This window comes from Gouania willdenowi, chromosome 2 (assembly GCF_900634775.1).
Source record: "Gouania willdenowi chromosome 2, fGouWil2.1, whole genome shotgun sequence".
In the NCBI taxonomy this organism is placed as follows: Eukaryota; Metazoa; Chordata; class Actinopteri; order Blenniiformes; family Gobiesocidae; genus Gouania; species Gouania willdenowi.
In genome coordinates this window covers 2156479-2173361 of record NC_041045.1, presented here as the reverse complement: position 1 = coordinate 2173361, position 16883 = coordinate 2156479, and the positions used below count along the sequence as shown (strand labels likewise).

The following is a 16883-nucleotide window of genomic DNA, read 5'->3' as shown; positions in this document are numbered from 1 at the left end:
TACCATCTGCTCTTATTATATTTTATCACAAATATTGGCTGATAACATCTGCCATCTCGAGTAAAATACTCAAGAGTCCTTTTAGCAAAATGTCAAAACTATCTTGTCAACTGGTCTGTGAGAACCAGGAACAAAATATGTGCCATTCAAGGTGAGCTGGACCAGAGGGAATTGGGATACAAATTGCTTTGAAAGAATTGGAAGTGCTTTTACTTTTGAGGTGACAAGCTTTGGTTACTAGCCTGTTGGAGCCCAAGAGACAGTGTAGTGACACTGGGTTATATGGTGCTGCATGTATCCGTCTGCGTCCCAGTGTTCGGGGACCACTGGTGTAAGTAGCAAGATTCTAAGTATAGACTTACAGTGCTAGTACTGCCACCCACTATAATGAAGGGGGTCCATGTCTTGTAAGTTCTTTGAAGCCTCGTTGGTCATCATTGCAGTTAATCAATAGTATCTATTTTTAAACACTAAAGTGAGAGTTAGCTCTTTTGGTCTTAGACGGGTTAAAAAGTTCCCTGTGTAAGCAAACAAATGCTATGTAAGTAGGTTTTTTTTTTGCCTAGGTAGTCCTAGAAAGTTGAAAAAAATGCTTAGCTAAAAAGTAAATATTTTTGGTTAATTTTATTGTTGATGGTGAAATAAATTCAGTAAATTCCTCACTCCTTTCAGTTCTTAAAACAGTGTGCTTGACAATTTGAGTCCTGCACATCAAAGTAAAAAGTCCAGCTAAGTTATGGGGGTTTCAGTGTGACTAAGGCGTTTTTAATGATTTCCTATTAAGTTTCTGAGCCTTTGTGGACAAAAAGGGTGAGGGTAAAGTTGTTGTTCTTTACAAAAAAGGTAAAGAACAACAACTTAGTAGTTGTTTGCTTAGTATGTGAAAACGACATATTCGAATTAGCAAAGCTTGATTTCGCTATTTCATCAGATGTGTCCTATTTAGGAGTTTAAAAAGTGAAGCTTGACTAAATTGGTGTGTGTATTGTGTAGCCGTCCTCAGTCGATACTTCGAGAAACTTCTTCTCGCCTTTGTGTTGACAAGCTTTGTGAGGGGATGTGAGGCCATCTAATCAAGCTAATTCCAACAGAGCGTCGGTAACACGTTTCCTTGTTGCTCAGCGTGAATCCAAAAAGTAGCAGTAGGTAATCCCCTTTGTCAGAGGAATGTATATGTAATAGTGAGTGAGTGTGTGCGTGTGTGTGTGCGTGAGCAGCCCGCAGGGATGTCACTTCCCCTCTTTCTTCATCTCAGAGTGAGCGTTTCATCTTCCTCCTCATGGGCAAGCAGTCCAAGCCCAACTGTCTAATTTGACAACACTATCCTAATTTTACAGTATATAGGTTACATCACTGCTTGTGACTTGTCTGATGCTGCGTTGCATAGCAACAGAAACGATGATTGCTTGTTTTGACGTCTTCTGCGATGCTCGCTGGGACTGTTTGTGACCAAACAGAGGGTTAAACCCTTTCAGATAATGGCCTGCACGATTAACTCTCATATGGTAAAATGTATTCCATGCATAGGGTCTGAGCTCTTTGATCTGCAAACAACAGAGTATAAAGATATGCCTTTATATTCTAGCTCTTTGAAAAGGTTGTGACTGGCAGAATTGCGGCTTTTTAAACGTATTGTGTACAGATAAACTGTGCACATCCTAACACGCCACAATAAATTAACATAATCAGCCATACCATTATAAAACAGCTTGATGAATATTGTGTAGGTTGGCCTGTCTAATGGAAAAATAAACCCAGACTCATGCTGTTGTACAATAGTCACTTTTTGTCATTCTGCCGACACAACTTTTGCAAAGTTTTTTTTGTCCTCACCAACAATGTTTATACTATAGCAGGAATACTCAAATACTAGGGATGTAACGATTCACTCAACTCCCGATACGATTCGATTCACGATATTGGGTTCACGATACGATTCTCTCACGATTTATTTTACAAAATGAGACTGTAGACAAATGATGATTGAAAAATATTCCTTTATTTTTTTGGGGGGAAATACTAGAAAATACTGTACTATTTTGCTTTTATTTTTCATTGTCAAAAGAATCCCTTGATAAACTGTTCAAAATAATGCAATTTAACTAAAAATATAAAGGAATAATACAAATGAAGAAGAAGCTTATTAATTTAAATTCTGGTTCTATAATAAACAATGCAAAACGGCATAATAGTTATTTTTCTTTTTAAAAGTGCAACTGAAAATGTATTTTGTGTCTTAACAATTGGACTTAAAAAAAAAAAAAAAAAACGTCATTGCCCTGTATTTACGTCAGATATTTGTTTGGACCAGCAGAGGGCGCTGGTAACCCCGTGGTCGGTTGGCATGCAGCTAATCTAGCAGTGAAGAAGAGATGCTATGCTAGCAGACAGAGCTAATAGAATAACGTGACTTTTACAGATATTCATGTAATATTACAGATATTCTTTCGGTGCTAAAGGGGTAATGAATCATTTATTAACATATTTAAGAGTAGAAGGCGGCCAGAAAGAAAGTATTAGCAGACTCCGCCCGCCGCCTACACTTCTGGATAGCGTTAAAAAAAAGTACTGCGATTCAATTTTCAGAAGATCGATATCAATCGTGATACCTATGAATCGATTTTTAACTGCCTTACGATTAATCGTTACATCCCTATCAAATACACAAGGTGATATGTAATTACAGAACTCTCTGGTATCTGGCCTCCCTAAGCAGGCCAGATACCATTGTACACTGATAGCATTCACCAAGGCCTCTGCCTGAGGATAGATCTGCTATGTTATGACTACACCAATTGTCAACATACATAACCCTGAGAGCACTGAACAACAGCAGAGTCTAGTCACCAGAGTCGCTGAAGTCGTGTTTCTAAAGCATCTATTCACAGCCAACACCTAAACAAGCCTAAACTATGGCCTCCGGTTTGTTTTCATGATGCAGTGAGTCACTGTAGCACCGTGAAGACTTCGTCATCCAGATAAGCATAGCTTAGGCTATAGGAAGTGCTGTTTACCTTGCTTTGTGAAGAGTATGATAGCACCAGTTCAATAATTATGTTGTGAATAGAGTGAAAATTGAGCTGATTTTCTGTTGGTAGACATTCTCTTTTTGTTGTCAAACCTGGATAGTGAGACATCGTGCTGAAATCGTTTAACCTGGTCATATTCCAGCACATTCTGCCTCTCATTCATTCCTGTTTATTTGTACGATATCCCAGGCCTCGTTGTTGTGTGCTCTGTCTTTGTTTGGATTCTTTGAGCTCCAACTTAATGAAGGTTAAGGTAGTGAATGGAGTCGAGGTGAGGAGAATAATTGTGGACCGGAGTCAGTCACATGACTCGCATTTTGCCAAGTGTGTTCAGGTGTCTTCCCGTGAAAGCCTGCAGGCATTTTGCTCAGCTCAACTCGGCTGCGAAAAGTTGACAGTGGGATTAGATAAGCGGAGACAAACGATGGGATGGAGGCAAGTAGGAGAGGAGTTTACTTCAGCCAGGCGTTCTGTCACCGTTGGCATGAGCAGTTTGCATTTCTTCCTGTCGCGTCTCTAAAAGACCATTTCTTTTGCTTTCAGTCCATTCATTGCAATGCCCAGTAGTTTAGCCTCTTGCAAGGTGTATCATTGGAATGAAGAGAAACTGCAGTGTTTGGAGAGTGAAATGCATTTCCATAAAGGAATAAACTGACAGCCCAGTTTAGTCAAACATTTAGTTTAGTCCGCTTTAGTCAATACTGGTTGTTTTCTCTTTAAAGTTGGCAGAAAAATATTGACATGTTTAAATCTTAGAGGTAGGGTCTCCAATTATAAGGTCAATAAATTCTAGGTAATTATTTACCGTAATGATGGTTCTAGAAACCATTTTTTTATGCAAGGTTAAGTCACTTAATATTTGTTACGTCACTTGCTAGATGTTAAACTATCTGTTTTACAGGGAAAAATATTTTGGAAATGCATGATATTGTCCCAAAACATGCAGGTGGGGGTTTCACTCAACTCAACTCCTGATACGATTCGATTCACGATACTGGGTTCACGATATGATTCTCTCACGATTTATTTTACAAAATGGGACTGTAGTCAAATGATGATTGAAAAATATTCCTTTATTTTTTTGGGGGGAAAAAAACTAGAAAATACTGTATTATTTTTCTTTATAAACCTATAAAGTAGATAAGGAAATGTGTGGTTTTTAGCAATAGCTGTTTTAACTACAGTGTTTGTGTCAAACGGATAATGTTGGAAGCACTTTTGTTGCAAATAGTTAAACTGAAGAATAAATGAGCAAAACAAATCAAAAGAGGTAGAAAACTTCACAGCTTCGGACATCGGCTCTGTCACGACATTCAGTCTTTGATCCGGGGACAGTCTGCACTTCTAAGATGTCAGACAGTGTGGTCGAAGGCAGGACCATGAAGAGCTTGGTAAACAAAAATGTGAAAGCCACGCATGGAGCCATGAGGCTCAGTAATGCTCGCTCTGTTTTTCATCTTGGTAAAAGTCCAGCCACTGCTTTCAGAGCTAATTGGGAACTGGATTTTTTTTTTTTTTAAAGTCACTGGAAAAAAAAGTTTAGAATTTTCTGCTGAAGTCGAAGCTGGACCCAAGAAAAGAAAAGCCTTCATACCACCTCATCTCATTACTGTCACTTTAATGACATATGCACTTCTTTAAGATAGTTATTAACCCTTTGGGTGCTGGAGTTTCCCCTAAGCAGCTTTTTTAAAAATCGAAGGTGTTTGCTGTGATTGTGATTTTGGTGTTTAAAAATTATTTTGTTTTTTAAAAATCCCAATTAAAGAGCGTTAAACTATGTGCACACGCAAATAGATAAATGCATACATTGTTAGTTAACCTGTAGCTGATATGAAAGGGTTTAAAATTATATTATTTCCTAAAATGCTGACTCAGTAGAAAATATCTGATCTCGCCATGTCTTTTATTTTGTTCTATTTACTCCCTGCCTTCATCAGTAACTGCAGCCATCTGTGGGTAGAGCTGTGTCAGGCTGTCAAAGGTGTTAAACTGGTTTATTTACATCTCGTCTTCGGCAGTGATTCCCAGATTAAATACTCATTGGAGTCAAACGCATTAAACACGGATGTGATCCTCTGTGTTCCAAGTTAGTTGATCAACAACAACAACACGTGTACGCAAACCTCGTTGGTCAGTTTTGTGAAAACTATGGGTGAACAAAGTTTTGTAATCCCACATTAAGACAAACTTGATCTCTGATTCCAGTCTCATTAGGATTAATGTATGAAAGATCAATGTTCAGTTTTAGAAACCCCAGTGAGACAGATGTTCTTCCCCACCCAGCCACTTCTTCTCCCTCCCAGCTTCTCCGTCAGCCCTTCTGTTCTATGGATTAATGGATCACTGATGAGAAAAGGTGCCGTTGGTCTGAGCTCCTTCGCTGTCACCGTTATCTCCTGCTCTGTAATCTCCCTTTGTGTGTGTCTTTCAGGAGGAGGCAACCAACGAGCCAAAGATGCTTTCTTCGCAGCGATTGTCTCCAAAGTGGTGTTTCCTTGACTGTAAGTACATCACAATGAGAATACGTTCAGCACAATAGGGTCTAACGAAGGCTGCGTAGATTCACCTTTTACTTTTTGGCCTGTCTTATCATATACAAGGTACAGCTTTGATTGATAAAGGTTTTGCCTCATGGGGAACAACTGGGTTTTTAAAGTGACAGGCGGCAGCAGGTCTAAGTAAAGCTATAAATTCAGTCTGTGAGCACTTCCTGTGCTTTCTTCTTTGACACTTTGAAGGAACTCTGTCACAGTGACAGTGGCTGCGTCCCAACAGTCCCTCCTATCTCCTTTCCTATCCACTTTTCCATAACCCCATGGATGACGTTATGGGGTTAAGGAAAGGAGTTAGGAAGAGGCCATCATGTTTGTTTTGACAATCAGATGCACTTCAACTAGGTGATGTAATAATCTGACTGCCGTGAAGGCTCGCGACGTCTGCAGTGGTAAAAAAAACTACAAATGTCCAAAAAAGGTAGCAGGGTTGGGATCAATTATATTTTACAATTTTATCCATGTTTATTGTTCAATTACAACTCAACTGCAATTACGATGACCAGCATGTTTTCCAATTACATTTAAAATTTAAATTATAATTTTTCCCCTGAAAATCAATTACAATTATTTTCACAATTACTAAAGTTCAATCACAGTCTTTTAATGAATAACCCCATAAAGCATAACCTTTCTCTTAGTATCTCTTATGATAATGGGTCAGTTTTGACCCATGACTTAAATTAGCTGTAAAATACACTAAAAAACAGTATTTTCTCATTTCTTTTGGTTACCTTGTTACCTTATCCATTAAAATATTGGTATTATTATTTTCAGTGAAAGCATCTTACCCAGTTTTTATAGAAATTCTATGCCAATTGCAATTAAAGTCACTTATCTGAATTCAATTACAACTATAATTACAACAGCGAGAATCTTTTTTTCCAATTATAATTATGTCGTAATTTTAATTAACTATCGATTATGCTATTACAATTATAATTGACCCCAACCTTGGCACGTAGTAGCGTTTGCATAATTTTGTAATTGGGTCAATATATCGGGTTAATAGGAATTGCTATTATCGACCAAAAAGTTATCCGAACAATAATTATCGTGCGTCTCTAATAATGAATCCCAGGTTTCAGGGACAGGTGTCAAATTTGTGTTTATTGTTGGCTGTCATGAATATTAATCTCACACTGCAGCGAACCAAAAATATCACAGAGTCCTGGTGGAATTTAGTAACGAGGCACAGTAGAAACAGAAACCGTTGAGCTGAAAGCGTGCGGGTAGAACAGCAATGAGGGTGCTATGGGTAAATAAATCCTAATCTCCCCACCGTAGCTATACATGCCTTTATATTGGTAATCCCACAGGAGATGACCTAATACTCCAACCCAGCGTTAGCATGCTTTCACTTTAAATGAGTTACATAAAGTTCATGTAAAAATAGAAATAACAAAATGTAGGGAATTAAGAAAATGGATCAAATTAATCAATAAAGACTCTGTACAAGATCCCATACAGAGACTCTCACATGTCAATGACCTCGGGCTAAGCATCCGCAGTCAAAAACTGAAAAAGAAAATGAATAAAGAGAATAAACCTCGATTTTAAACAAAATGTAATGGCTGATGTAGCACCATCAAGGAATGGCATAGGCACGAGGTAGAGAAAACGGGGTTTATTAGCTCTTGACAACCCGTGAGAACTGCTCACAAAAACAGATACAAAAATATATTAACATGTTTCATTTACAAGAAAAAAAAATTACAGACACAATAAAAAGAAACAAACCTCGTGAGCTGTCGTCCAACGAGGGGCTAAAATGCTCATCTAAGACTCGAAAATTGCACTGCTTTTTCTCAGTGGCTGTTTAAACAAAGAATAGAAATAAATATCTGGGCTTTATTATTATTTCACATTTTATTAAACACTTATTATTTTACCTGAAGTCAGGAAAATCGTGGCTGCCGTTGGCGCTGTTTGGGCTTTGTACGCACCGAGGTCGGGCGGAACTATATTTAGAACATAAGTTCCACCTTTATTTAAAACACTAGAGGGCGTTATAAACATATAAATAACAAAGGCTAAATTAAACTATAGTTTTGGACCGTTACAGCTGAGCTTTAGTTTATTTCAATCTTGCACTTCTCGATTTTACAATCTCTGTCTAAATGTTATAGTCATTGCGTTGCTTTGTGTACTATAATGTACTATTATAACCTTGAATGGGCCTTGCTTTCCCTATACCAGGCATGTTTGGCATGTAGTAATTGTATAAAGTCATGAAGTTGGGAGTGGTTCCACATGAATGAAAGTTTCTTTGGAAACTGCCTGACATCGTGCTTGTTATGGAGATGATATCGAGGTTCGTTCCAAACGGCTGCACGTCCCACAATAATCTCATTAGTATGCACAGTTCGACATTTAAAAGAACATTTTCTTTGGTATGATATGCTAGCCATCTTCAACAAGCTAAAGAATTGAACCCACTGTCTTCAAGCTGAAAATGACGACCGCTGGAGCACATCAGGAATTTAATATGCAGGGAATTTTCTTGGTCTGATGCTGTAATACTTGTTTTTAACCACAGCAGAAAATGATGCCGTTGTATTTGCTTCCTCAGCGACAACAGCAGACCGATTCTACCGCATTGACAGAGCACAGGTGAGCCTCTATCAGTTCATTTCATCTTCACAGCAACCTTGAAATAACACATTAGTACACCTGGGCAGTCGGGAATTGATCTTTGCCAGTGTAAATGTATTCAGTCTATTAATAATTAACGTGCAAAGAGAAACGTGGACATGTATGTGAGGGTAATGGTTAGATTTTCTTGAGGAAACGGTGGGGAAACTGGACAAAATGAACCAAAATATTTCCAGGTATCGTCTTTAAGAGTTGACCAAATAACAAACAGTATATTGCAGATAAGTCATAGTGGCTAATCCAATAGCTATTTCACTGCTTCAATTGTATGTATGAAAAATTTAGGGAAAAAGAGAAACTTGAGCAGATACTGAGAACGAAACAACTCACCAGAAAAGTGCCAGCAAATTTGTCATCTTATAGAAAGAAACACTGGTTTTCTTTTATGATGAACTTTCTTCCTGAGTTCTTCCTTCTTCTTTTGTCTCAAACAATGGATTCCTTTGCTTTTCCTCACCTGAACTTCATTTAACCATAGACCATGCTTATGCTTGTTGGAATTGAACAACTATGGATGAGTGATTCTCCTCAGAAGACCCTATTTTATGTTTTCTACTCGTTTACTTCTGACTTCCATCAGTTACTGATTGTATTAATACCATCCACTTTATTCACTCCATTTCATCCTGTTACCATGGTAACGGCTAACATTAACAGTCTTTTTCTGGCAATCACTTTCAACATCCACATGTCCTGGACAAGCCGCCATATACAGTGCACAAATTTCATGTGTGTACCAAAAGCTGGTACATTTGATTAAAATGACATGCTATAAAAACAAGAAGTTGCACACAGTCTCTTGGTTACAGCTAGTAGAAGTGAGGCTAATAACGATAGAAAAATGCCATATACAGTAGCTATTTGTAGGCCATTTACTGTTGATGTCAGTAGGTTATTTCTCCTACTTTTGTTCACCTTTCAGGAGCACCTTCACTATGTATCGGAAATTTCCCTGGAGGAGATCTTCATTCTAGACCCTGAACTGGTAGTTATGATGACGGTCGGAACGTCGCCATCAGCAATGCCTGACCTGGTCGACCTTTCATCGTCGGAGGTGGAGAACAGCAGGTGAGATCAGTTAACACCTTAATTCTGTCACGGTCAACGATTAGTCTGCGCTGTCCTTGTGAACCCTCGGCTGCCAAAGCAATAGCCATTTTTCTGACTGACATCAAGTATGGCTATAACTTTACAGAGACAATCCAGTTTTCCAGACTTGATCCAATACTTTTCTACAAGAAAGCATAATCTTCCGAACAGATAGGAAATCACTGTCTTCCACAGTCAGTAAAGGCTTTGACAGATATCTAAATTATAACAAAAATGAGGTCAATACAGAAAGTTTGGGCGACAAAACTGACTTTTAGTTGAGTAGGATAAAAACAAACCCTGCAAACAAATATAAGTCATAGCACTGAAAAAGCCACCGTTCAGGAATTCATTGGGCTTTTCTGCTTGACGTTTCTGGGACTGGAATTGGTGGGAAGTTGCAGCCTTAAATAGAATTATTAGTTTTTAATTTTCTTGAAAAAGGCAGAAACGTTCCATGTCACCAGCATTTTTCTTAACTTATGGTCTCACCAATTCCAGCACAGCAACCACAGTCTTTCCATTTTAAAACGTCATGGCATAATCATAATCATATATTTAATCATACCTAGAAATTACCTATACATCATTGACTAGAGGAGAGTTAGGAACTCCATTACTATCACATTGTGCAAGTTCCTGTAAAACACAATAATTTGAAGGATAGTAACCTGAGACGTCTCAGATTGAGCTGTTGTATTGGACATAGACCGCGATCTTCAGCAGAGAGATAGTTCTCGTCTACGGCTCGTGTTCACAGACAAATTGGGGGACTGTTGTGCGGAAAAAAAGTTATTGTTACTAGTTGACTGCTGACCAGTAAAGGTTCTAGACATAGGCACAAATACAGGTTGTACTTTTCTTGCTTTTATTGCCCAACACAAAACATGCAGCTTGCTTCTCCTATGTTAGCTTAGCTGGAGACTCCTGGTATGCCTTTACACGCCTTTCTTTGGGGACCGGTATGAGTCTATGACCCGGAGGTTGGGGAGCAGTGATATATGTAATTCCAGCCAATGTTCAAATGGCAATTATTGCCACCTTCTATTGGATCCACCTTTTCCTTCCTTTTTAGTTGTGGCACCTTTTCCAACTTGACAGGACCAATGCTTGTGTGAAGCCATGCTGGAGATTGTCATCAGCCTGTCCGTGTGTAGGTGTGTAATTTGCAGGGGATATGCTTTGTAGCAGCCCTACTATAACAACATTTACGGCTGTGGGTGTGTTTCTACTGTTTGTGTGTCTGTGTATAACAGATTTTCTGCCTGCCCTCCTGCCACATGAAATCCCTTTAACCATATTTACACAGACACACTCGCACAGATTAAATTCTCACCAACAGGAACCTGTTAGAGCTGCTCTCTGATGAGGCTCAGTAAATCTCTGAATGAGAGAAAACAAGCTCCTCGGAAGAAGAAGAAGATGGAGAATTACTTTTTTTAAAACTTGGGAACAAGTCGATGGGGTTCTGGGCTTGTCGGAAAAGTTAAAGATTTAAATTATATTACTACAGCTTTATGTGTTGTGGAGCATGCAGACGCTACTTTTCTAAACTAGTTTTCTAGGAGTTTTTGGTGCGATTTGTGAAAGAAATCAACTTATAACCTTTTAATACATGTAATAATTGTTTACATGTGGCCATATAGACTATCCGCCAGTTCTACTTTACTGGAGAGAAACCACAATCTTGGCTTTTTAGTTGCACAATCAGACCTGAACAAACTGAATGTTGTCATTTGGACACTTCATGACAGTTATTATGGTCAGGTATTTTGATCTTATCCTTCAAACCTCATTGTGTTTTCTTGTTATGGTAAATGAATACGTGGCTTCCTTTTAATGTGTTTATAGAGCTGTTGTACTATCAGCCCTAATATGATGTATAAACCTGGACTATCTACTGCTATCCGATCAAGAAGCTCCATGCCTACATGATGAGACAGTTGAGGTTACAAATCTAGCAATCCTGCATGGTGCTGGACTACCATCTATGGAAGACGTCTTGATTGAGAATGGCCTCAGATGGCTACTGTAGCTAGGCCATGTACACAGAATGAAAAATTAAAGACTTCCAGAACAACTTTTGTATTTTTCACGTTGTGAAGAAAAATGCAACCAAGGGAGACCAATCTTAAGTGCAAGGATGTGGTAAAAACAAATATGAAATCACAAGGAATAGACTTGGCCATAGAGTTGGCAACAAACAGCGATGAATAGGACTGCATGGAGAAACATCAAGAAACGCAGCATGATTTTTGTTTTCAATAATGTACCATAGCTATCCAGCCAAATCTAGTCCGACCAGGCATTGCAGTATCAATAGTATTTGGTTTTTTTTATTATTTAAAACACTTATAGCAAAGGTGAATAGATAGACGAGCACTAAATGCTTGATCCCATTTATTCATATCAAATGTACGAGTTGGAGTGCAATCTTCTTTACCTTTTGAAACTTTAATGCACTAAACTTTTGACGGTATTTTGAAAGAGTTTCACCACTTGCAGGTTGAGTTTTGGCCAAATGAGACTTTGAGACATTTCACTTCTATTAATTAAAGTAGCTTTAACAAGTTGGGATCCAAATGCCTTGACAAAGTACTCTGGTGGTAAAAAAAGAGAGGGAAGTAGGTAAAGGATTGTTTGAGTTGTTCAAGGGGTAAAAGCTAATTGGCTTTTCATTAGAATTGGATTGTGAGAACCAATTAGTGAGACGGTTTATTAGACTAGTTGTGTTAAAGCAGGAACCAGACTCTGTTGCTTCAAGGTTCGATGTCTCGGTTTTTTCTTGTGCTGGTGTCTTGTCTTCTTAATGGTTCCTCCTGCTGTGTTCATCTATGGGGAGGGTATTATTGAGCGGATGTCTAGGAGGCACACACGCTGGATCTAAGTGGTGATTTTTGAGGGTTGTAACTGTAATGAACTGTTCTTTTTCCTTAGGCAAGCTTTGTTAAAGCCATTGTCATTGGTGCTTTTGATGGCTATGGAACATTTTGGAAAGTTTGTAATGGACTTAAAAAAAACTATCACAAAATGTTTTTATCCAATAAATCCATAGACATAGGCCTCATCGATCAATAAATAGAAAATTATTTCCTGAAGAACGATGCAAATGGTTGAAATTATTACCTCCACCGTAAACGCTCTGTTTATTGACGTATTGCACATTGCATTGTGGGATGTGGAGTCCCATAGACAGATGCAAAGAGGTGTTTTTGTTCTAGTTTGAACCCTGCATTCCCCAACTTTTAATCAGTAAAAAAGATGTGTTGGGAAGTAACTTTGGTAGAGTTTTTGAGGGCAAACAAATGAAACTGATCTACAATTTATTGATCAATGAGGCCGACGGTATGTTTTGATCTGATAAAAGAAATTTTGTCTTTTTGTTTGATGATGCATTCGCGTAGAACCTTTACTTGATCTCATATTTTTTTATAATATATATATATATATATATATGATATAAATGACTTTCTTTTAAATATAATTTGTTGACTTGAAAGAAAATATTTAGTGTTGTGTTCAAGACCGCACTATCCGAGACCAAGACTTGCCCGAGACCAGAATGCACCGAGACCAAGACAAGACCAAGACTTTCGGGAGCCAAGACCGAGTCAAGACCAAGACCGAGACAAGCCGAGACCAAGACCAAGACCATAAACATTATTTTTTTCAATTTAAAAAAATCTATAAAAAAAAAAAATTATGGCAAGGTTCAACAGTTAAATAACATCTCTCTTTAATTTTAGTTTATTTTAAATACATTTGACGGACAAAAAAGGTGCCTGGAAAAAAATTAACTAAAATATTAAAACTACTACTGCTACTGATAAATTCACAATTATTCTACATATTTGAAAACAAGATTTTTATGTCAGCTGAATGTACAGCAAGTGTTTCTTTGAGTTGTTCAGGTCAACAGGTCACAGAATTCACAAGATATTTTTTTAGTTTGAAAAAGCCTTTACACAGGTTATTTTATTAATTCACTTAGTTGATATAGTTTAATTTGGTTGCTGTAATGTAACTAGGATATTCAGTTAACAAAGGTTTCCAACTGTAACTGTAAAAGTGAAACTTTCTGAAATAAAACTACAAACTAGTTGTCATCAGTGTAAAAAACATAGATCTACAGGTAGATGTGAAACTAAATAAAACAAACTCAAACCCTGGAAAAGTCATGTGACAAATCAACCAATTGTTCTTGTTGAGAATTATTATTATTATTCTGGATACAGTAGAAACAGAAACTATAAAAAATAATTATATTGTGAACCTGTTTATATTGTGGGGAACATATTATATACATAAATGTAATTGGAGTCTAAAGACACAAAAAACACCACTTTAAAAAGAAAATAGACTAATATAAGACCTCTTTACACTTATTTGACTCATTCTATGCTCTTGCAACTCTGCGGCGATGACGCGCTGGTGACGACATAATCCAAGATGGCGGCGGCCCGGACTACAGCCGACATTATGTAATAAAGCCTTAAAAGACATAGATATAATGAAAAGAGTGGATGGACAGATGTATAAATATGCAGACTTTCAAACGGACACACACGGACTTATTAAACACACACGGACTTATTAAACACACACGGACCTCTGTAAACACGGTAAACGGAACAGGCGTCACCGGTCGGCTGGCACTAGGACCCAGAAGCAGAGTAAGTGCGTCCCCTATCCAGCCTTCACAGGCTGTAATATCATCAGTTTATTATTTTACCTGTTATTAGAGCTACTGTCTTTACCAGGGAGATGATATTTATTCATGGTGATTGTTTTCTGGAGTTTTACTGGGATTTTTACCGGTGATTAGTTCATTTCTCCTTTGCGCTCCATTGTCCAAACTGACACCGTAGCCACACACGTATGAATGTGTCACACACGTCACTCAGTCACATTAAGGAAGGTTGTGGTCATTATACGGGGTGGATTAAATAATGAATAAAGGACTGTTTCATCCCGTTCTTCTCCGTGTTATTATCACATTATAAAAAAGTTTAAAAATAGCAGGAATTAGTGCTGGTCTCGAACGGTCTTGACGGAAAATCCCGAGTCCGAGACAAGACCAAGACCTTTAAAATTTGGTCTCGAGACCAAGACCGGTCTTGACCACCACAACACTAAAAATATTACCCATGTCTAAATACTAAATTCCAACCTTCTTGTCCCATTGATTTTATGCTTTACCAATGTTTATAATTTTTGTGTTTTCAAAACTTGGTTGGAAAAATATCTTAAAGAAAGACGTTTTCCTCGAGGCTGTAAAACACGATGTGAATGTGTGAGGATTACCATATAGAGCAGAGAAAGAAGAATAAAGAAAGTAACAGAAAAACCAGCACAACCTGCTGATCCTAACAACACTTCCCTTTGGCTGTGCGCTTAGTGTGCATGTGTGTGTGAGTGTGTATGTTGGCGGGCTGATTTGCGATGCTGAGAGCACTGAGTGGGCGGATGAGGAGGAGAGCAAGAGGCGGGGGGGGGGGGGGGGTAGATAGTCAGAAAACAGAGGATGGAGAGAGCAGCGTAATGCATGCCGGAGCACTCGACTGTAGCACACACACACACACACACAGTGGAGCAGTTTGCCCACGTCGAGGCTAAAGGTGAGCGTTATTCCTCCCACCATAATTACTCGTCTCTCTTCACTTTCTCTCTGTGTCTCTGACAAACACAACGAACGCCGCCCACTCACCAAATATTTTGTTTTTAAATGTATTTTTTTTAGATAAAATTTGACCCGATCCCTTTGCTCACCATCAGTTTCCTGTTTAGCCAGTCGATTTCAGTGAGAATGATCCAGGACGCCACTGCACAGTTGGATCAATAAAATCAGAGGTATAAAGAGTACTGATATATCCTACTCAAGTAGAAGTACTGTTACTTGATTGAAATTGTACTCAAGTACATTGAAGTCATACATAAAATACTCGTGTACAAGTAAAAAGTAGCTCAATTACATAGTACTCCCCTCAATGTTTGTTTATTTTATACAGGAAACATCTCGTGTATGAACTTAAAAAGGAAGAGACTAAATTTTGCACAATATATTGTATTATAAAATACAAGTTTGGCAAAATGTACAATTCTTTTTAAAATAAAATGACACAAAATTCTCAGGCTCTAAGTATAGATACACTTATAAACTCTAAAACTTAGAAAATAACCTCCATTCAATGCTGTCTTGGTGCCATGAATTACGTTTAATCTGATTGGTCGATTATGATGTGATGCATTTCATTGTTGGTACTTTCACATTGTCCGTTGAACAAAAAATAATAATTTACTCAGTAATAGTTGGGTGTAAAAATGTAACAAATTACTTTTTTATTTAAAATGTGCTTAAGTAAAAGTAGAAATATACTCAAAAAAGTACAAGTACCCATAGAGGCAACTCAATTACAGTAACATGAGTATCTGTAATTAGTTACTTTCACCTTTGATTAAAATACAGCGTCTTTGTGACGCCTTGAAGCGGTAATTCTACCTTTTTCCAGTCATAACTTCAAACATTTTCTCAAAGCATATTGAATATCCAGGTCAAGCTGTTGAAAAAATCCACACAAGCTGCACAAAATTAACAAGTGAGCGAGTTTAGTATGTGTTTCTCTGAGGGACAGCACGTGTGAGTGAGTTCTGCGGCTTGGCTCGTTTCTGGGCAAGGGCCTGGACGGACATTACAGTCTGGGCTGCAGCTGCAGTTAAACACACTTTTCGTATCGTAGTGTATTGTATCTTCAGTTGCTGGTGGAAGAAATTAGTGGCGGTCCAATTTTTAGAAAGAACTTTGGCGTTATCTGCACTATTTACATATGAGACGCAACAGAGATCAAAATGTGCAACACAAGAGAAAAGGAAAGAGAGTGGACTTAGCTGACTGGGGGGGGAGGCGAGTCTCGAAGGACCTTTGCAAGCAAGAAATGTTGGTTTTATAAAGGTCCCAGCAAACTTTGAAATGAGGTAAACCACCTAAATTGCATGATAAGCCACTATGAACAGGTACAGATTGTCAAGCCAAAACTGACTTTTTTCATGAAAGTGACAGTAAAGTATCCCTGGAACGTGTTTGGAAACTTTGTGGTGTTTTCCAGAAAATGTAATAGAAGGTGTTGCAAGAGCATCAATGACGGGAGGCTTTTACCTAATCCTCCTGTGAGACTTGGGGTCCCACAGAAGCCTTCAGTGTGCCACAGATTTTAGGAATCGGTGCGAGCGTCCCGAGGCGGCTGCTGCCGTCTCGTGTTTAGACATTTCAAAGAATTTCACGTACCTTCTGTTCTTGCTTTTGCCCACAGCCTGTCCTACTTTATCACCCTTCAAACTGCTTTGCTTTACTTCTCCTCCTCCTTCCTTCCACAAGTCCCTTTATCTTCTTCATGCTCATTACTGCAGCGCTCAAATCCAACAGAAACCCAAAATAAAAAAAATCAGTGCGGAAAAATACCTGGAGTTCTCAGTTTTGACATTAGGAGACAATGACTTGATTAACGAGTAAAGCTACAATTGCCTTATTTAGTCTCTCACAGATATGGTTATAGAACTG

General features: G+C 38.2%; 1 protein-coding gene across 6 annotated transcripts in view; it reads left to right on the top strand.

The window, feature by feature from the left end:
- dgkza (diacylglycerol kinase, zeta a) overlaps nucleotides 1-16883 on the top strand; it is a 94673-nt gene that overhangs the window by 56334 nt on the left and 21456 nt on the right. For all 6 annotated transcript variants that reach the window (XM_028464874.1, XM_028464914.1, XM_028464899.1 and 3 more), the window contains 3 exons: nucleotides 5464-5533; nucleotides 8157-8197; nucleotides 9162-9307. In XM_028464874.1, coding sequence (XP_028320675.1) covers nucleotides 5464-5533; nucleotides 8157-8197; nucleotides 9162-9307 — 257 coding nt within the window. The remainder of the gene's footprint in view (nucleotides 1-5463; nucleotides 5534-8156; nucleotides 8198-9161; nucleotides 9308-16883) is intronic.